The 22,737-nt window shown below is 40.3% G+C and overlaps 1 protein-coding gene and 1 pseudogene across 1 annotated transcript in view; one reads left to right on the top strand and one right to left on the bottom strand.

Moving 5' to 3' along the window:
• Window positions 1-22,368, top strand: part of CENPI (centromere protein I) — a 74,909-nt gene extending 52,541 nt beyond the window's left edge. The window contains exons 11-14 of the mRNA XM_056124196.1: window positions 10,660-10,751; window positions 12,355-12,472; window positions 12,558-12,622; window positions 22,273-22,368. Of these exons, the coding sequence (XP_055980171.1) occupies window positions 10,660-10,751; window positions 12,355-12,472; window positions 12,558-12,622; window positions 22,273-22,368 (371 nt within the window). The remainder of the gene's footprint in view (window positions 1-10,659; window positions 10,752-12,354; window positions 12,473-12,557; window positions 12,623-22,272) is intronic.
• On the bottom strand, window positions 21,148-21,628 carry LOC130032671 (ubiquitin-like; annotated as a pseudogene).
• Window positions 22,369-22,737: the final 369 nt, after the last annotated feature.

Raw genomic sequence — 22,737 nt, 5'->3', positions numbered from 1 at the left:
CTAACTTTTAAAGCTATATTCCACCATTGTGTTTGGGTCTGCAGGGTCTTATTTGATAAATCTGCTGTGAATGTTAAGGATGCTCCTTTGTACGTAATTCCCTCCTTTGATCTTGCTGATTTCAAAATTCTATCTTTGGCTTTGGCTTATGTCATTCTGACTAGGATGAGTATTGGTGTATTTGTATTTATGTCTCTTAGCTGAAACCTGTTGGGCCTCAAGTCTGGTTGTATGCACTTTTCAACCCTGGAAATTTCTCAGTGATGATTTCATTGACTTTTGCTTCTTCATCACAGTTGTTTCCCTGGTTCTCTGGGACACTGATAATTATGTTGTTCCTCTTGAATTCATCCCAAAGTTTTCTCATCTGCTATTAATTTATTTTGAGGCTTTTTTCCTATATTCTGTTGTTGTCTAGAGGTTTTATGCATCTCGACGCTCACTGATTTTGTCTTCTGCTGCTACTCTGCTGCTGTTGACACTTCCCATTGAGCTTTTTATTTCACCTACCTGATTATGTAAGTCTTGTCATTTCTGATTTTAGTGATTTTTTTCATTTTTCTGATTTTTCCTCACACTTTTCTGTGTTTTCTTGACTGTACTAGTGGTCTCCGAGCTCACTAAACATTTGACTGGTGTAGGTTGTCTGGAGCATTGTTAAGATTTCAATGGCTGCTGATGTGATTCATAATATGGTACTGGTGTGCGACTGGATGTTTGGCTGTATGTACCAAATCCATCCATCAAAGTTTGATTTTCTTGGTAAAAAGCAGGTTATTATATATATGTATATATATATATATATGTTTTAATCACCGTGAATTATACAGAGTTACAAAGTCATTCATTAAGGCGCGCGAGCGATAGCACAGCGGGTAGGGCGTTCGCCTTAAAAGCGGCCAACATGGCCGACCCGAGTTCGATTCCTCCGCCCCTCTCGGAGAGCCCGGCAAGCTACCGAGAGTATTCGATATGCCAAACACAGTAACAACAAAGTCTCCAATGGAGACGTTACTGGGCCCGCTCGAGCAAATTGACGATCAACGGGAGGGCCTTTACCTTTTACCTTATCCTAAAGAACGTCTTTTTAAAAATTTTTTTTATTAGTGAATCACCGTGAGGTGCAGTTACAGACTTACAAACTTTTGATTTTTGTTTTTTTTTATATTTATTTATTGAATCACTGTGGGAAAAGTTACAAAGTTTTAAGTCTCGGTCATGCAATGATCAAACACCTTTCCCTTCACCAGTACTTATTTTTTACCACCAAGAAACCCAATATACCCTCCCTCCCACCCCTCCCAATGCCTGTGAGGCAGATGAATTCTGCTTAACTCTCTTATCTACTTTGATTACATTCATTATTTCAACAAAAGATGCACCATTATTGTTTAGAGTTTAAACCTAACAATCAGAACAGCTGAAAAGGCATTGTGAAATAATTTGTTTTCTACAGCTGGTTATGAGAACCATATGGATTTTCGATTTCTGATATTTTGCCTATTAAGTCTGGAGGAATTTCTGCCAAGAGCCAGATAATTATGAGATTGGTTTCTGTGGCTCTGGAACCATGACTGTGCCGAAGAGCTCCTCGTGGGGGGTAACTTGTAGGGCATTAAGGACAAGCCAGGAACGCCCCCCTTCCCATGAGGTTGCAGTTGCTCCATCACCGCCGGCTCATACCTGGCTTTCCTATAAGCTCCTAGGCAGCTGCCATCTTGCTGCCTGGGGGGGAAGAGGCGGAAGGGAGCGACACACCTTTCCTCCCGGGGAGGCATGGTACTGTGGATTAACGCATAGTCCATTCACTTTTCTGCCAAAAGCTGCCGGGCTTTGCATTAAGTCCTTGTGCCTCTGGAGCCATGGCCGTGGCAGAGAACCACTCGTGGGGGGCAACTCATGACCTCGGTAGGACATGAAGTACGAGCAGACTTACAAACTTTTGTGCTTGTGCCTCAGTCATACAATGATTGAGTACCCATCCCTCCACCAGTACCCATTTTCCACCACCAATGGTCCCAGAATCTCTCCCACCACCCCCACCCCGTCCCCTCTACCCCATCCCGCTTCTGTGGCAGGGCATTCCCTTTTGCTCTCTCTTTCTCCTTTTGCATGTTGTGGCTTGCAATAGAGGTACCAAGTGGCCATCATGTTCGGTCCATAGTCCACTTTCAGACCTATCTTCCATCCCGAGTGGGCCCTCTTGGCACCCTTTACTTGGTAGTTCCTTCTCTATCTGAGCTGCCTTTTCCCCCAGCATGTGAGGCCAGCTTATAAGCTATGGAGTAATCCTCCTGGTACTTATCTCTTCTATTCTTGGGTGTTAGTCTCCCATTCTGGTACTTATCTCTTCTATTCTTGGGTGTTAGTCTCCCATTCTGTTACTTTATATTCCAAAAATGAGTACAGTCTTTCTATGTCTGTCCCTCTCTGACTCATTTCACTTAACATGATACTTTCCACGTTGATCCACTTATATGCAAATTTCATGACTTCATCTTTTCTGACAGCTGCATAGTATTCCATTGTATAGATGTACCAAAGTTTCTTTAACCAGTCATCTGTTCTCTGGCACTTGGGTTACAAAGTTATTCATTATTAAGTTTCAGGCATACAATATTCAAACACCAATCCCTTCACTAGTGTCCACTTCCCTTTCTGAGTGTCCCAGTTTCTCCTCTGACCCCTCCCCATTGTCCTAGTGTTCCCTTCCCTAATTTATTCTCCCTACGTCCAAACCACTGGCAGCCTTCCTGCTGAAGAACAATTCTGTTCTTCACTTCTGTTGCCTTTTGGACTTTGTTATTTCATTACATAGTTTCTTTATATCCCACATATGAGAGATCATTATATGTTCTACACTCTCTCTCTTCATTCTACATGGTTCTCTCCAGTTCTATCCACATAGCAGCAAATTTCATGACTATCAAAGTTTTCCTGACAGATGGGGCAAGATGACATTCAGGGTCTTTGCTAAGGTTGCTAAATGGCTGTGCCTGTGGCTAAAATACCTTACTTATTCTTTTGAAGAAAAATAAGTTCTTGTTTAAGGATGAAACACCACTGACCTAAGCAAGTGGAAACAAACATAAACAAATAGGGCTACATTAAACTAAGAAGCTTCTGCACCTCAAAGGAAACAGTGAGCAAAATACAGAGAGAAGCCATGGAATGGGAAAGAATATTTACCCAATACCCATCTGAAAAGGAGTTAATATCCAGGCTATAAAAGACACTAGTAGAATTGTACAAGAAATAAACCTCCAACCCCATCAAAATACGGGAAGAAGAAATGAACAGAAGCTTCCTCAAAAAAGAAATACAAATGCCAAAAGGCACATGAAAAAATGCTTTACATTGCTAATCATGAGGGAGATGCAAATCAGAACAACCATGAGATAATATCTCACACCACAGAGAGGGACACACATCCAAAACAACAAGAAAAACCAGTGCTAGTTGTTTAGAAAACATATGACTGGCTAGAGAAACTTTGTTCTATCTACACAATGGAATATTATGCAACTGTTAGAAAAGATGAAATCATGAAATTTCCTTATAAGTAGATGGTAATGGAGAGTATCATGCTAGGTGAAATAAGTCAGAAAGAGAGGGGCAGACAGAATGGCTGCATTCATTTGTGGAATATAAAATGTCATAATATGAGACTAACACCCAAAGATAGTAGAGACAAGGGCCAGGAAGATTACTCCATGGTTGGAAGCCTGCTTCATGAGCTGGGAAGAAGGCAGCTGAGATAGAGAAAGAATCACTAAGTTATTGATGGTTGGAGGGATCATTCAGAATGGGAGATGTGTGCTGAAAGTAGCTAAAGGACCAAACATGATGGTCTCTCAGTATCTATATTGCAAACCATAAAGCCCGTAAGTAGAGAGAGAACAAGAGGGAAACTGTCTGCCACAGAGCCTGGGTGTGGTGTATGATGAGGGGTGGAGGGATACTGGGGAAATTGGTGGTGGAAAATATACCCTGGTGGAGGAAGGGTATTTGATCATTGTATGACTGAAACTCAAACATAAAAGCTTTGTAAGTGTTGCTCACGATGATTCAATTAAAAAAATCCTCAATATATCACTTCACACCAGAGAGACTGGCCTACATCCAAAAGAACAAAAGCAACCGGTGCTGGCGCGGATGTGGTGAGAAAGGGACCCTCCTTCACTGCTGGTGGGAATGCCGACTGGTTCAGCCCTTTTGGAAAACAGTATGGACAATTCTCAAAAAAATTAGAAATTGAGCTCCCATTTGACCAGCAATACCATTCCTGGGAATATATCCAAGAGAGGCAAAAAAAGTATAGTCAAAGTGACATCTGCACTTGTTTGTTCATTGCAGCACTCTTTACAATAGCCAGAATCTGGACAAAACCTGAGTGCCCGAGAACAGATGACCGGTTAAAGAAACTTTGGTACATTTACACAATGGAGTACTATGTAGCAGTTAGAAAAGAGAGTCATGAAATTTACATACAAGGGTACTACCTGGAAAGTATCATGTAAAGCGAAATGAGTCAGAAAGAGAGGGATAGACATAGAAAGATTGCATTCATCTGGGGAACATAAAGTAACAAAATAGGAGACTTAACAGCCAAGAGTGGCCGAGATTAGTACCAGGAGGTTTGCTCCATGGCTTGAAGGCCAGCCACACACGCTAGGGGAAAAGGGAGCTCAGAGAGAGAAGGGAGCACCAAATAAAGGGCGTTGGGAGTATCCTCCCAGGATGGGAGAAACATGCTGAAAGTAGACTATAGACCAAACATGATTGCCACTCAATGCCTCTTTTGCAAACCACAACACCCAGAAGGAGAGAGAGAATAAGAGCGAATGCCCTGCCACAGAGGCAGGGTGGGATGGGTGGGCTGGGGGTTGGGAGGGATACTCGGACCTGTGGAGGTGGAAAATGGGCACTGGTGGAGGGATGGGTATTTGATCATCGTATAATTGAAACCCAAGCACAAAAATTTGTAAGTCTACAACTGTACCTCATGGTGTTTCACTAATAAAAACTAAAAAATCCTCAACAAGAACAACAAAAAATAAGTTCTTGGGTTCATTGATCTTTTGTTTTTTTTTTAAATTTTCTCTGATACTGATTCTGTGTTCTGGAGCTATAGCACAGCACGTAGGGTGTTTGCCTTACACGCAGCCAACCTGCTGACCCAGGTTCGATTCCTCCGCCCTCTTGGAGAGCCCGGCAAGCTACTGAGGGTATCTCGCACTCATGGCAAAGCCTGGCTAGGTACCCGTGATGTATTCAATATGCCAAACACAGTAACAAGTGTCACAATGGAGATGTTACTGGGCCCGCTCCAGCAAATCGATGAACAACGGGAGGACAGTGACAGTAACAGTGATTGATTCTGTGCCAGGTTTTATGATCCCCACCCCTGCCTGCTTACTTTAGGCTCCCTTTGTTGATCTTTTTTAGTAACTTAAGATGAATACTTAGGTTATTATTTGGGACCCTTACTCTTTCTTGATGAACATTTCGTTGCTATGAACTCCCTCTTTTTTTTTCCCTTTATTTTATTTTATTTTTTTTTACAGTTGTAGATTTACAGTTTTTTGTGCTTTGGTTTCAATTATACAATGATCAGATACCCATCCCTCCACCAGTGCCCATTTTCCACCACCATGGATAATATCCCTCCCACCCCCATCCCCCCATCCCCCCTGTCTCTGTGGCAGGGCAATCCCCTGTGTTCTCTCTCTCGTTTTGGGTGTTGTGGTCTGCAAAAGAGGCATTGAGTGGCAAACATGTTCAGTCCATAGTCTACTTTCGACATGCATCTCCCCTCCTGGGAGGATCCTCCAAACATCCTTTATTTGGTGCTCCCTTCTCTATCTGAACTGCCCTTTCCTCTAGGATACCCGGCTGGCCTCTAAGTTATGGAGTAATCCTGCTGGTGCTGATCTCAGCTATTCTTGGGTATTAATCTCATACTTTGGCTATGAACTCCCTCTTACAATAGCTTTGACTGTATCCCGCATGTTCTGGTATTGTTCTGGTTTCTTTTAATTTCCTCTTTGACCCACTGATTGTTCAGTAGTAGATTGTTTAGTTTCCAAGTGTTTGTGTTTTTTGTTAATTTTTAGCTTTCTGATTTTGTTTACTTTCCACTTTCAAGGCATTGTGTTCTGAGGAGAATCTTTATGTGATTTGTGACTTGATGTGATGGAGACCTGTTTTGTATCCCAGATTGTAATCTATCTTGGAGAATGTCCCATGTGCATTGGGGAACAATGCACAGTTGGTGTTTTGGAAATGGAGCACTTTGCCTATGTCTTATTAGTTCCAACTCTTCCATGTCTTCCTCTAAAGCCAATGTTTCATTACTGATTATTTTGGCCTTGTTTGATGTATCCTGTGGTAAGAGGTGGGTGTTCAAGTCTCTTCCTATTATTATGTTGCTGATCATATCTTTTCTCAGCTTTATTATTAGCTCCTTTATAAATTTTGATTGTCTTTCAGTAGGTGCATACAAGATATTGAGTACTCAGTCATCTTGATGTATAGATCCCTTGATCACTGAGTTATCTCCATCCATACCCCTTATAACTTTTATTTTTTTCTTTGAACCCATGTTTATTGTGACTGTTTGGGTAATGTATTTGTGTAAGCAGAAGGTAGTTGGTTGGGTTCAGTTTTCTATTCCTTCAAGCCAATCTCTGCCTTTTGATTGGTGGCTTTAGGCCACTGCCTTTAAGTGAGATTATTGAAATTAAGCGGTAGTATTAGCATCATTTTGAATGGATTATAAATACTAATGAAGTTTGTCTCTTTTTTTAAGGAACCTATTTCATGATTCCTGAAAAGCTGGTCTAGTGGCCATGAGCTTCTTGAGCTATTGTTTGTAAAGTTCTGTGGCATTCTTTCAAAGTGCAGTGGTAGCCCAGCTGGATGGAGTATTCTTCTTGATGGGTTTATTTCATCCAACTTCTTTGTTCTGGCCTGTAGAAGTTAATTTGATAGATCTGCTGCACATCTTATTTTCCTTCCCATGTAAGTTTCTTCTTTGGTCTTGCTGCTCTGTGGATTCTATCTGTACCTTTGGTATTTACCATTTTAATTATATTGCGTTTTAGAGTTCTTCATTCAGTTTTATTTTATTTGGTACTCTCAATCTTCCGATTGGGAGATTTTTCAACTAAAATTTCTTTGACAGGTCTTTTCCCATTCATTCCTTTCCCTTGGGGACTCCTATAAATTCCCTGGAACTTGTCCCATAATTCTCTGATACTACGTTCCTTTCTTTTCACTCTTTTTCCCTTCTTTGTTGATGGCTTTCTGTAGTTTATCTTCCAGCACACTGTTTCGCTCTTTGGCTTCCATCACTTTGCTGCTATTGCCTTCGAGTGAGTATTTTAGTTTACCTACCATGCTCTTCCGTTTGGTGACTTCTGATTGCTGCTTTATCCTCTCTTCCCCCCTCTCTGTTGAAGGTTTCTTCTGTTGTTGACTCAAGGTCATTAAATAACTTTACCAGTGACCCTTTCTTACCGTTTTATTTTTTTTTTTTTGTTTTTTCGCCCATGCCTTCTTGTGGCCAGAGCTTAGTCCTACCTCTGTTGTCAGGGAATGCTCCTCATGGTGCTCAAGGGACCATATCTGGTTGTTGGAGATCTAACCAGGATAAGCTGTGTGCAAGTAAGCACCCTGACTCCTGCACTAACTCTCCAACCTCTTTATTTTAATTGTGGAGTTTTTTTTTTGTGAAGAGGGGGTTTGGGCCATGCCTTTTGTTCAGTGGCTGCTTCTGATTCTGTGCTCAGGGATCACTCATGACTGCTTAGGGGACCATATACAGTGGTGAGAATCACACTAGGGCCAACTGCATGTAAAACAAGCACCGTATCTTGGGCCCCATTATTGCCCAAGTCATGATCTGAAAGATGGTAAAGTTCTTGGGTGCTCAAGGATTTTGCTAGGCTTTGTGTCTCCCCTTTAGTTTTGGCAGGCTTCTCTGCTTCTTCAGAGTCTGCTATGCTGTGAGGGATAAGGTGAGGGTTTGCTTTTGTGCAGGCTTGGTTACAATCTGAGGTTAACAGTCACCATTCCCCATGTGCAGCTGAGTTTACGATAGATCCAGCTGAGACTTTACAGTACAAACCCACACTCTCCCTATCTTAATAGTTTCCAGTGTCTTACCCTGTCCCTGTTGCTTCAAACCTTGAGTTTGGGCCTAAGCACAACACAGAACCAGCCTTCTTTTTTTTCCTGAACCCAGACTTCTCTGAGCCTGAGTGAGTGGCTGTACTTACCCATGTGCACCATGGGGGAAGTGACATTCTTTATTGTTAACACTGCAGGGTTTCTTTGCCTGTCACCTCAGCCTGGAATATTGGCATGTAGCCTTTCCTGCCTCATGGATACATGCTCTCCATGTATTTGCTGGCTGTGTCCCTGTCCAACCTCAGAAAAGCCCCCTTTCAGATTTTGTGCAGGTGAAAAGATATTAGGCTTTAGGTGAATTTTCAGCATACTGCCTCTTTCCCTGAATGCCTGATCAATCCCTTCGTCAGCTTCACCCCTTCCCTAACTGTGCCTGGATCCTATGCTTTACTTTTCGTTGAAGGAGGTTTAATGGCATACATACTAGTTCCAGGGAAGGTATTTATTTAGGGGGCTGTGGCACAGGTAACAGATAGCTCTCTCCTTTGTTCCTGTCTGAAGAAGGGCTGATGTTGCCCTCAGTTAGGCACGAAACAGGGAAGGGCTGGTTTTGGGCCCACTCCTCAAAGTAGCACAGATGGTTGGATGGTATAAGTGCTACTCTGAGATGTTTGTGTAGGGGCAGTTTGACACTCATCCAACTGCAGGTGGACAGGTGGTACCCATACCCAACACCTGTGTTTGGCTTTGTTTAGCAAAAGTCACATTGCCAAATCACCTAATCTGTCTGCCACTTTACCACCCTGGCTTGTTTTTAACTCACTTTTCAAGCTCCCTGTCATACCCCAACCCTGTTTTCAGCCAGTGCTTGGCACCAGTTAGCTTGATACCTTGCCCTGGGAAAAGTGTAGGTTGAGGAAATCTCTCCATGCTTTGCCTCTCCCTCCTTGACAATATGGACTGTAACTGTGATTTTGGTGGCTTTCTGTCCGCTTTTCATGGCCAGAGAAGTTTGCTGGTCACTCTTGCCTACTCTAAGTGGGATCCTTTGCAAACTTCTGCGTTCAGTTCTATGTTTTCTTTCTTTTCTGCAGTTTGTGAATTGGAGATCTCTCTTTTCACTGCCAACTTCACCCTCTTGACCATAACTTTCTTCTATGTGTAGACTTAAAAAATAAATAACACTTTGCCCTTAATATCCATATGTTCCGTGGGTTCAACAGTGGATGTCGGTTGGATGAATCGATGGATGTGAACCCACTAATTTTGTGGACTGACAGTAAAAGCCTTGAACTAGCAAAGAATTAGGAATCCACAGGGGTCCCAAAAGCAGTCCCCGATCTCACCCTGACACATATTCTCATATACCGAAGAATTATTGTAGTCAAGGTTTTGGAGAATCAATGTTATTATGTGGATTTCTGACTTAATTTTTTTAAATGAGGTTATTTTTGGGGGGACACACCTGGTGGTGCCCAGGGCTTACTCCTGACTCTGTGCTCAGTGGTCACTCCTGGCACTGTTTGGGGGGGTCATGTGTGCACCAGATTGGTTGTGTACAAGGCAAGTGCCCTGCCTGCTGTACTATTACTACAGCCCAAAATTAAAAATAAATTTAATGGGTTTCTCTCTGGTGACGAAAGTGCTCTTGTCTGTCAGCTTTAATATTCTTCCTCTACTACCATATATATGGGAGTGAATTTATCATTAAAAGATTTTTTATAGAATTAAGGAGAATTCAGTGAAAGGAGACTTTCATCCAGGCCACAGTAAACCTGATCATTTCATTTCTCAAAGGAGGTTTATTTCTTTGGAGATACTGTTTGTATTTATTAGATTGTTTCTAGGCTGATTTATTTCTTCTCAGTGTTCCTATAGGATATGATACAATTTATTAGATTTTTATTCTTCTCAAGTTACTCCCAGCTTATATATTTATAGTCTCTTGGTTTACTATGTAACATAAAGCTACTCAGATTCATAATATGTGAATTTTACCCTGTATTTTTTTTTGCTCTGAACTCAGGAATTATTCCTGGCAGTGCTCTGGGGACCATATGGGATGCCAGGGATTGAACCCAAGTCAGCCTCGTACAAGGCAAACCCCTTATTTACTATACTATCACTCTGGCCCCTACACTGTATTTTTTCACTTTTCCACTGTTGCCTCCACATAAAAATTATAGTCTACAGGAGGCAGAGTGATAGTACAGTGAGTAGGTTGTTCGTCTTGCATGAGCCAACCTGGGTTCGATCCCAGGCACCCCACCTGAACCCCCGAACACTGCCAGGAGTCACCCTGAGCACAGAGTTAGGTGTAAGCCCTGAGCACTGCCAACATTTTTTCCTCCGCAAAAAAGTTACAATCTACAGTATGAGTTGCTAGCACACATGAGAACCATAGCTTGTTTATATTTGTCATTTATTCATCACTTTAGGGTAATGGTAATTATTCTTTGTGTAGTTCTTTTACTGTCGTACACCAAGGTGCTTATGTTTAATATTATATTTAATACTCTGTTCTAGCATGTCTTTCGTACAAGGTGAATAATTATGGAAATGAAAAAGAGTTTACCGACTTCCTGGACACTATCCTCAAGGCAGAATGCTTCCTTCAAGTAAGATTCCACTCAATTTCCTACACACTTTATCACTTTAATGAACATTAATTCAGATATCCATTGAAAACCTTTTTCTTTAGCTCTTTTATCTTCTGGCAGGAATATTTATTCAGGAACTCATTACAAATACACCTGAGTTGAAATCATTTTTATCTTTATATTATTGGATTTGAAAAAAGAATTTGTAAAATTTTGCAAATAAGAGAGGAGAAAACAGATAACTTTTGTGGTGCTGGTAATCAAATTCAGGGCCTCACACATGCAAGACAACTATCTACAACTGAACCATAGCCCCAACCCAAAACATATAATTAAAGAGAATAGACTCAATCATGGAATTGAATGCATTAAATTACTTGAATTTGCCAGTAAAGAGATCTTGCAGGGTCACTACTTATATTCTTATACTCAGCAAACATTTTTGAATGATCAGTATATTTCAGCTATTTAATAACTTGTTCTGGGTAACTTTGAGTTGTATTTTAAATTGCAGTTCAGGTATGTGCACTGTAAAAAGCCCTTATGACTAGTGTGGGTTGAATATTTGATCTCTGCTCTGAGATAAGCCCAAATTTCTTTGAGTTTATCTGTATCATGGCATTTCCAGTTTGTTTCCTACGTGTTATGAGCTTCCAGTAGTCTTGTCTACTGAAACCTTAGATGAGCCTATTGGAAACTTATCTAAATTTTTTTCATGTATAGGTGTTCAGCTTGGTACCTAGTATACAGTAAATGCTCAAGAAATTGATGTGTAATACCATGGAATTGTATATAGGGAGTGGATGATGGTTGTGATGATAAAGGGACGAATTAAGTTCACTTTTAGGTTTCCTGTTTGGGAGGATGCTAATGACATTCAATGAGAAACAGAATATAAGTTTGGAAGGAAATATATATCTCACTTAAAAGTTGCCTGTGGGATGTCTAAGAGGTGATATCCAGTAGATGGTTAGATAATGAGACTAGACCTCAGACATGAAATTTAGGATAGAGAACCAGATGCTTCATAAGATGGTGTTGCTTTTACCTACATTCTGAATGAGATTATCCAGAGTACATTTCATGTAAAAGTCTAGAATAGAGCCCATATGCACACTAGTATTTAAGGGTCAGGATGATAAATAGGTAATCCTGAATGCTCACTTTGGTGGAAATATATCTGGCCTCTTAATTATTAAATATTCAGCTTAAATATTCAGGCCTCTCCGTATGGAGCCATCCAGAGTTTGGGATTTTTGTCTATGAACTCCAATGAAATGCCAGCCTTATTGTATGACATTGTTCATATTTTATTGATTCTAAAGCTGCAAAATAATACAATCATCATTTATCTGTCAGAAAAATTCTACAGCATGAATGCTTACCTTCTTTCCAACTGATCAAATTTTATGGTATTTGAAAACTGTTTATAAAGGTGGTAATGTATCCAGATATGAATAAACTAATTCTATTTTTTATGAGGAAATATGACATGCAACACAAAGATCATAGAAAATAGTCTTAAGTATAAAACAATTGTAATACAAAATAAACTGGTTGTTTAGAGTATAATTATGACCAAAGAGTTCGCTATAAGGTTTGCTGTTTACTTATGTTCCAGGAAGGGTTTTGTTCTTGTGAAACTTTCCTGTATAAGAACCTGCCTCTCTGGGATGGTCTCTATTGTCAATCACAGTTCCTTCAACTTATAAGCTGGACTCCTTTCAGTAACTTCTCTGGTATGTAGTATGAAAATTTCAAGTCATTTGATTCAGTATAATATTAACTAAAAATTTTGAATAATCTTTTATTCTTAAATCCTAGAGCTGAAACCACTTATTTTTGACCATCTAGCACAGATCTTCTTTACATCATCCATTTGTGTCAAGGTAAAAATAAGACTTTCATACTTAAATTAAGTTTTATTCAATAATTAGTAGTGTAGGATTCCATGGTCACTTTAACTCAGTAGACATGGATTTTTGAGATGCTTCAGCACTCACAGTCAATGCATAAAATTTTTTGTTTGTAAGGTTTTCTTGAAATATTCCCAAAGTGTTTCCACTTAAACTATGATGCTAAAGTCAATGAGCAAGTAACAATCGAGTGTTTATAAAAATAAACAGAAATAGGAATCATACATAGTTTGCTTGTTGTGGTTTATATTTTTGTAGATACACTTATGATTTCACAAGTATCTTTTGAGAACCCCTGTGTGCTAAACATCTTTGGTACTGGGAATGCTTACTGAACAAAGCAAACAAAATTCACTATGATACCCATTTTACTTACAGCGTACTCTTTTTTATTAATAAAATTATTCTTATCTCTTATAGTAAAATTAGGTGTTAATCTTATGGGAAAATCACTGTGACTTCTAGAAATTCTTTCTGAGTCTTTCTTTGCTTTCTTATAGAATGGTTAGAAATTCTGGGATTTTTTTCCCCTTTCTTATAGAATGGTTATTCCTATTCTAAGAGTAATATGGAAAATGTTTATTTTATATTATTTTCACCTTAAAGCATTCACTTTTGGCCACATGGACAATATATATATATGTGTGTGTGTTTTTTGTAATCAAATGGCACTTCATTAATTACCTATCACTTCCCAGTTCATTTCTATTATTTGTAACTTACTGCCTGACCAATAATGTTTTTACACCACTTCTCCCCAGCTAACAAAATTTCAAGCATCTCATTTTGCAACTTTTTTTGATTCTCTCCCAGTCTTACAATTGGGTTATTCTTTTTGTTTTTGTCTTTGGGTGACACCTAGCTGTACTTAGGGCTTACTCCTGGCTCTATGCTCAAGAATCACTCCTAGTAGTGCTCAGGGGACCATATGTGGTGGTGCCAGGGATTGATGTTGGGTCATCAGTGCGCAAAGCAAGCACCCTACCAGCTATACTATATCTCCAACCCACAATTTGATTATTGTTTGTTGCTTCTCATTTCATCAATCTAACAACGGGAGGGCCTTTACCTTTACCTAAAGTCATGTGAAATGGCTGTTTTTGTAGATTAGAAATATTTAATGATTGCCAGTTTCATACGGTCCAGCATAATAAGTACATATAATTGATGCATATATGTTTATATTTGAGAGTGGGGAGAGGAAGGGAAACAAACAGTAGGAACCCAGGGTAGCACTATAGCACTGTCCTCCGGTTGTTCATTGATTTGCTCAAGCGGGCACCAGTAATGTCTCCATTGTGAGACTTGTTGTTACTGTTTTTGCCATATCGAATATGCCACAGGGAGCTTGCCAGGCTCTGCCATGCGAACAGAATACTCCCAGTAGCTTGCCGGGCTCTCCAAGAGGGACAGAGGAATCGAACCCAGGTTGGCCACATGCAAGGCAAATGCCCTGTCCGGTGTGCTATTGTTCCAGCCTAACAACCCAGGGTAATACATAAAATTTAATACTTAATTGAAAAGGAGGACCATCTACAAAAGAACTCTTTCGGGAGGTATGGAAAGAACTAGGAGAAAATTACTGTCGAGGAAACACAAAGAATACACGTGATGAAGAGTGAGGGAATATTGTTGCCAGGAATATGTTTATTTTGAATTCATATTACAAAGGTGTTGGCTAACTTTGTGAGCTGTTTTTAATGAAATATGGAGGTAGAACTAGGTTGTGGATGTTAAGGAATCAATGAAAAGTGAAGACCAGATGGTATAGACATCTGTTTCTAAAGAGCTTGTCTAAAAAGAAGAAGGAGAGATAAAGAGTGAGATAGGTATTGTGAGACATTGAATCAAGAAAAGTTTGTGCTTTTTGTTTTTTACTTTTGTCCTCAGAATAAGTAAAACCTTAGCTTGTTCATAGATAGAATGGAAGGAGCCAGTTGAGAAGGAGAGGTTATAATGTAGGGAAGATGGAGGAAAATTGATGGAACGTGGTTTCAGAAGAAACATGAAGATAGGAAGACTGGTTAGAGGGGTTTGCTTGAATGGATGCTGAAGGATGAAGAGGTTTTACATACCCTCTAAGATTGGGAAGAAATCTGTTACAGATAAGATAGATGGATATGTAGGTGTGCCGTTGGAAGAAAAGGTAAAACACTGACTTTTTTTCTTTTTCTTAAAAGTAAAAAAAAATATAGGGGCTGGAGCAATAGCACAGCGGGTAGGACATTTGCCTTGTACGCAGCTGACCTGGGTTCAGTTCCCAGCATCTCATATGGTCCCCTGAGCACCGTCAGCAGTAATTCCTGAGTGCATGATCCAGGAATAACCCCTGTGCCATGCCGGGTGTGACCCAAAAAATAAAAAATAAATAAAATATTGAATTACTGAATCACAAAAGTTATTCAGGATAGAGTTTTAAGTGACTATTGACTATTCTGACACCAATCTCTTACCCAGTATCTACAAATACTTCTCTCCACCAATGTCCCCAGTTTCTCTCCTGCTCCCCGGGCTGCCTCAATATAGGACGGGAAATATTTTCTTTCCTTTTCCGTTTAGGCACTGTGGTTTACACAACTCTAACTAATAGGATATCATGAATGTCATTTTGCCTCATTTCAGCACTCAGTCCTTGCCCAGAGTGACCACTTCCCTCTGTCATTACCATAGTGGTCCTTTCCTCACCTATCTCCCTTCCGCCCTCCCCCAAGAGCAAGTTTCCTACTGTGGACCAGTTCTCCTGCTCTCATTTCTATTGCCTTTGGGTGAAATGAGTCAGAGGGAGAGGGGCAGACACAGTATGAAATTCTTTTTCTCAGGTTTCTTGTTTTAATTTATTTTAATTTCCCCTCTGTTCTCACCGGGGCCCCTTGGAAAAGGGTGGGTTGAGTTTCCCTCCCCACCCCGAACAGAGCCCCGGCAACTGAAGACCTCCGGTTCCAGCCACAACCATGCTTAAGACCACTCTCCACACGTTCGGACGAGCCTCACGCATGAAGGAACTGCCAGAGGAACTCAGGTGTGAGGGACCCGGGGTGTAGATCTCCAAGCCTGCTCGGATTGGGACTGGGTCCTCCTCTACCCAGATCCTCCATCTTCCAGTATGTAGGTGTTACACCCACCAACTGTCCCTGGCGCCATGTAATCCCATCGATGTCCAAGACCCAGAGACTATAAAATCCTACTCCTAGAAGCACGCAGCCACATTTGCGGCCGCGTGACATCTTATCATTTAGTTCTTATTCTGGAGAACCTGGCAGGCCACCAGAAGTATCCTGCTCACACAGCAGAGTCTGGCAAACTCCCAGTGGTATATTCAATATGCCAAAAAACAGTAACAATGATGGGTCTCTTTCTCTTGACCCTGAAAGAGCCTCGGATCTGGCACTTTTTAAAATCTCAGGGCTAGGACAAAGGAGACGTTACTGGGGCCTGCTCAAGGCAATCGATGAACAACAGGATGACAGTGATACAGTGATTAATTTCCCCTCTCTCCATTATTGTTGATATTGCTGTAATGGGTAGTGGTTGCACACACACCTGGCGGTGATGCTTGTATGTACATTTTTGGCTTCGGTGCTTGCTGAGGATTGAACATTAGGCTGTGTGGTTACTTGCACACTTAGCTTTGACATTCACCAAGTTTTGCATATATTAGTTGCAGTGCTTGCAACTAAATGCTTATTGGAGACCACTCTCTTCAAGTTGAGCCATGTAAATTATGATTGTAGTGCTCACTGAGGGAGGATAGCTGTGGTGCTCACACTTGTGCCGCTCTTCAGAAGTTGTACTTTCTTTTCTGGCTGTGGTGTTTACATTCTTTTTTAAATTGCAGTGCTTACCAGGATTTACACCCCTTTGTGGTACTTAGCCATACCTTGCAGGGGTCATCTGGATTTCCTTGTAGTGCCAGGGATCACAGACATAAAGCTGCTAGGCTCCAACATCAGAGCTTCCAGGATTGCCCTGAACACATGTAGCAATAGTTACTGTCACTGTCACTGTCCTCCCATTGTTCATCGATTTGCTCGAGCGGGCCCAGTAACGTCTCCATTTTGAGACTTGTTACTGTGTTTGGAATATTGAATATACTCTCAGTAGCTTGCCAGGGTCTCTGAGAGGGACGGAGAATCAAACCCAGTTCAGCCAGGCTGACTGCGCACAAGGTAAACGCCCTACTGCTGTGCTATCTCTCCAGCCCTAGCAATAGTGAAGATTTGAATTTATGACCCTGTGCTTGCAAGGCAGGCATTGTATGCCAGGGTGCTCTTCTTCTAGGCCCAAGAAAATGAGTTTGTGCCTAAAAATATATTTATATGCCTAAAATATTCTCAAACTAGGAAGTTTGCTGTGGAGGATAGAATTGGGAGGGGACTTCAGAAGGGATGGTATGGAAAAAAATGGGATGATCTCAGGATGGTCAGTTAATTAGGGTCACTGAGAAAAGTGGGTAAGAAAGTAAGCTGATTGAAAACTAGTAAGAGGATGATTGTGCTTCATTAGCATTTTTACATCTGTCTTGCCATTAGTGTTAATTAAGTCACATTCAGACATGAGCCACAGCGGTATGTGTGGCATTGATATGTCACAGGCTTTTTAGATGAAATTAGAGACTATAAATTTAGAGTGGCGTCATTATCTATACTTGTGCAATTTTTTTCAATTCAAATGTAGGAGCAGAGAAAGTGAGTTAAGAAAGTCAGACAGTTGTGATTTTCTTGGTTGAATGGAGGGCAAGGGAGTGTGGTCTCATCTGAATAGATAAGGAAAGTAAAGAGAAGACTAAAATGCCTGAAAATTGAGGTTGGAAAGAAAAGAACCAAGGAATTGAATGTTTCTGGTGCTGAAGAGGAAAAAAGTGACTGCATCCCAAGTTGAAGGGCTGAGCAAACTAGAAGAGGAGGAAGTAATATCAAAAAAGTTCTATACATTTTGATAGTGGAGACTCAGTTCAGATTTAATTAAAGGAGTGAAGTTGAAATTCTGGTGAATCTTCTTGGACCACCTAAGTGAGATGTAGATGACACTAAGGTCCTCAATGTCTTCAAATTATACTCTGAGGTTCATAGTAGAGAGGAGCAAAGATGACAAGTAAAAGGTAAACAGTTGGGCAGGAAAAACACCAGCTCTTTTACAGGAGAAAGGAGGAACAAGATAGCCTTTATACTGTATTCAGAAAACTTAAGGGTCAAATTCATAAGAAAAACAGTGACAAAATACCATGTGAAGTGGATCTGGAAGGAAAAGGATAAGTTAGATATTTTGAGGCTAAAAATGATAGGATTTGGTTCATCAAGGACAAGGTAATTTCAGGATTTCCAACCTGAGGCTGTAAAGGGAGCAAAGATATTATGCCTGGAGGGGAAAGAAGTCTAGGGTTTTTGGAATTCCTTTATATAGCTGAGGATTGTCCTATGCAAAGAACAGATCTCTGACTGTAGAAGTCAGGATTAGATATGGGGCTGACTCATATAGGCAGATCCAATCCAACGTAGAATAAAGGATCTTAAGCGACAATATCCATCCCAGTAGTGGATGGAGTTGATCAGCCATGGGTGTAATGACTATCTACCAGGATAGGTATATACAGAAGTTTTAGTTAATGAATTAGTTTGCTTATTTGCAGTGCTGAGTATCAAGCTAGGACCTCATAAACACAGGACAATCTCTCTACCACGGAGTTATCTGCCGAGTCATATCCAGGGACTGATAATATGCTTCTCACCCTTTTTGAAAAACCTATGTCTTCCTCTCATAAACATAGAAAAAAAACTTTGTTTAAAGTAAGGGCCATAGATATTATTCTTATATATATATATATTTGTATATTACAAATGAATGCAGTCATTCTATATCTGTTCCTTTCCTTCTGACTCATTTCACTCAGCATGATACTCTCCATGTCCATCCATTTATAGGCAAATTTCATTGCTTCATTTTTGCTGACAGCTGCGTAATATTCCATTGTGTAGATGTGCTGGAGTTCCTTTATCCATTCATCTGTTCTCGGGCACTCAGGTTGTTTCCAGATTCTGGCTATACTCCAATGAACATAGGCGTGCAGACAGTTTTTCTGCTGTGTGTTTTTGGGGACCTAAGGAATATTCCCAGAAGTGCTATTTCTGGGTCAAAAGGGAGCTCAATTTCTAGTTTTTTGAGAAACTTTCATATTGCTTTCCAAAAAGGCTGAACCAGTCAGCATTCCCACCAACAATGAAGGAGAGTCCCTTTCTCCCCACATCCATGCCAACACCGGTTACTTTTTGTACTATTGGATGTGTGCCAGTCTCTGTAGTGTGAGATGATATCTCATTGTTGTTTTGATCTGCATCTCTCTGATGATTAGTGATGAAGAGAATTTTTTTCATGTGCCTTTTGGCCATTCAAATTTCTTCTTTGAGAAAGTTTTTGTTCATTTCATTGCCCTATTTTCTGATGGGATTGAATGTATTCCTTCTTGTAGAGTTCGACGAATGCCTTGTATATCCTTGATACTAACTCCTTATCAGAGGGCATTGGGTGAATACCCTTTTCCATTCTGTAGGCAGTCTTTGTGTCTTTGTCACTGTTTCTTTTGAGGTGCAGAAGCTTCTTAGTTTAAGATAGTTCCATTTCTTTGTCTCATATTCCACTGGCTTGGGCAGTGGTATTTCATCTTTGAAGATATCTTTAGCTTCAGTGTCGTGGAGGGTTTTGCTGACCATTTCTTCAATGTACCTTATGGATTCTGGACTGATGTTGAGGTCTTTAATCGATTTTGATCGGACTCTCTTGCCTGGTGTTAGGTAGCAGTCTGTGCCCATTTTTTTTTTTTGCATGTAGCTGTCCAGTTTTGCCAGCAACATTTGTTAAAGAGACTTTCCTTCCTCCACTTCACATTTTTTGCTCCCTTATCAAAGATTATATGTTCATTTACTTGAGGGTATATGTAAGGATATTCAACCCTGTTCCACTGGTCTGTGGATCTGCTTTTGTTCCAATACCATGCTGTTTTAATTACCACTTTGTTGTACAGTTTGTGGTTAGGGAAGTTGATGCCTCCCATCTTTTTTTCCCAAGAATTAATTGCTTTAGCTATTTGTGGGGGCTTGTTGTTCCATATGAATTTCAGTTTCTTTGAAGAATATCATGGGTATCCTTATAGGGATTACGTTGACTCTGTATCATGCTTTAGGGAATATTGCCATTTTAACAATATTAATTTTCCCAATCCATGAGCAGGGGATGTGTTTCCATTTCCTCGTGTCCTCTTTTATTTCTTTAAGTAGCATTTTGTAGTCTTTGTACAGTTCCTTTACCTCCTTAGTTAAGCTGATTCCAAGTTACTTGATTTTCTGAGGCATGATTGTGAATGGTATTTTTTCTTTTTGGTATTTTTTATATCACTTTCTTCTCTCTCATTATTTGTGTATAGGAAAGCCATGAACTTTTGGGTATTGGTTTTTATAGCCTGTGACTTTACTATTTAAGTCTATTGTTTCTAGGAGTTTCTTGGTAGAGGCTTTAGCGTTCTCTAAGTATATATAGTAGAAAAATAGTATCCGTGGTCAGGGAAAATAGGGGTTAGATCAATGATTGGGACTAATCACAAATGTGCGTGTGGTGAGGGTAGGTAAGATAGAGACCGGTATGACAATAATAGCTGGGAATGATCAGGATGGACAAGAGCTGAGGGATAAAAGTAGGTAACGAATATTCTGGGTAACCTTTCAGTATCTATATTGCAACCCACAGTACCCAAAAGGAGAGAGAGAGAGAGAGAGAGAGAGAGAGAGAGAGAGAGAGAGAGAGAGAGAGAGAGAGAAGAAAATTGTCTGCCATAGAGGCAGGCAGGGGACGGGGGGGGGTGGTGATGGCAGGGAACCTGGGGACACTGGTGCTGGGAAATGTACTTGGTGGAGGGATGGGTGTTGTAATACTGTATGACTAAAATCCAATTATGAAAAGCTTTGAAAAAATAAATAAATCTTTAAAAAATTAAGATATCATATATTTTACAATAAAAAAGTGAGGGCAAGAGGGCCAGAAGGATAGTACAGTTGGTAGTATGTTTGCCTTGCAAGTGGCCAACCAGGATTTGATTCCCAGAGCCCGTATAATTCCCTGAACCCCTGATCAGAAATGATCCCCGAGTGCAGAGCAGGAATAAGCCCTGAGCACTGCCACTTGTGGCCCCAAAGCAAAACAAAGTGAGGGCTAGATGGGATAGAAACATATGGATTTGGAATTAAAGATCAGTCTTTTAAAAATACATTACAGTAATACATAATAGTATTTTAGTGTTAAATTTCCTGGTTAGGGAGCTGGAAGATAGTTTTAGAAGACACCAATGTTACTTCTAACTTACTTATTTTATGACTTGAATTCTAGGTGTCAAGTTTAAAAAGTATTTATTTCTGTGTTCATGAGGTAGCAATAAGTACCCTATCAGTAGAGATATTTAGATGTAGCCAGGTCATTATTTAATTAATTCATTAATTAATTTTTTGCTGCTCTAGTCAATCAAATGGGAACTTTATTGAGGCAGCAGGACCCCAATAAGGCAGCCCTGGGGTGCGGATTGTGAGGGACTTTCCTTGGTTGAGCCTCTTCTTGGGGTGCAGGTTGTTGGTGTGCCCGCACTTCTTCCTGTGGCAGTTGACGTCGCAGGGGTGCAGATGGGTGTAGCACTTTGGGCAGAGCATCTTCTCACAGTTATACTTATGGGCCAGCTGGGTTAATGATGCCCCCACATAGACACAGCACCAGATGTAGGGTGGACTCTTTCTGGATATTGTAGTTCGAGAGCGTGGGGCCATCCTCTAGCTGTTTGCCCGCAAAACTCAGACACTGCTTGTTGGGCAGGATGCCCTCCTTGTCCTGGAATTTGGCTTTGACATTCTCAGTTGTGTCACTGGGCTCCACCTGGAGGGTGATGGTCTTGCCCATCAGGGTCTTCACAAAGATCTACATCTCTGTGTCTTCCGCTCGGCTGCCTCGTTCCAGGCCATTGTTTATTAAGGTGTTTAAGAAACCTCTCCTAGATTAGGTTTTGAGATAATATGTATTATATTAAATTTAGATATGATGATTCATTCTCATAATTGCTCTGGGCATACTTCTATAAAGATTATATTTTTGTGCATGTGAATAGGACTGAACAATAAAGGCAAGGAAAAACTAGAATTGTTTTCCATGCTCACAGAAGAGAAGATAAATTTTATGACCATCAAAGGAATAAATTATAGTTGTAGGCACAAGGTAAAAAGGGTGGTAAACTCGTATCTGTGACAGCTTCAAAGAATCTCTGGGGGAAGACATTAAGGAGTGGGTGTTGAGTATTTAGTGATGTATTGGATGTTAAAAATGAGTCTAATTTAGAGAAACAAAAATCCTCCTGGACTGAGCTGAAGGCTGAGCTGCATGTAGTTGTGTGTATGTTGGAGAGAAAATAACAAAATAAATGTGTCTTTGCATTCATCTATCTTAGTGTCTGGTGTGTTTAGAGCATTGGCTATTGGGTTCTGAGTTGTGTGCCATCATCTCCACAACCTCTTCTGTCTCTAATCTTGTGACTTAGTGTGTTCTCAATGATTCTGTGTATCTGAATGGTTTTGAAAATACCTCTTCTTTGCCTCCCTCAGTGTAGTATTCTTCAAAGTCTGAAAGAGCTACTACAGAATTGGCTGTTATGGCTTTCTATGGACATCCACACGAAACTTACGAGCAGTCCTCTGTGAGTATCTTATAATTTTCTCTAAGAGTGAGATGTTTATATATGGAGTTTGGCGTGCGACTTTATTGCTTCATGTAAATGCTTAGTGGTACTTTCCTGGAAAATAAAATATTACTTTTTACTCTTCCCTACAATGTTGTGAGGTTTTAGTCTCCAGTGACTTGCAAGAGTTAGTATAGCAAAACATTGAAAAATTGATTCTAGAACTCTGAAGCTTTGATCTTGCCTTCAGTTTAACTGACATAATAAAATGTATTCTTATATGTGAAGTCAGTTTGATGATAGGAAAAGCTGTCATTTTACTGTACAGTTTTGTGTTTGTTTTTCTGATATATTTTGGTTATATAAATTAATTTATTTTCATGTTTATTTT

Source organism: Sorex fumeus, unplaced genomic scaffold (assembly GCF_029834395.1).
Source record: "Sorex fumeus unplaced genomic scaffold, SorFum_2.1 ptg000050l, whole genome shotgun sequence".
NCBI classification, from domain to species: Eukaryota; Metazoa; Chordata; class Mammalia; order Eulipotyphla; family Soricidae; genus Sorex; species Sorex fumeus.
Note: the sequence above shows the minus strand (reverse complement) of the source record. Positions and strands in the feature narration are given on the sequence as shown.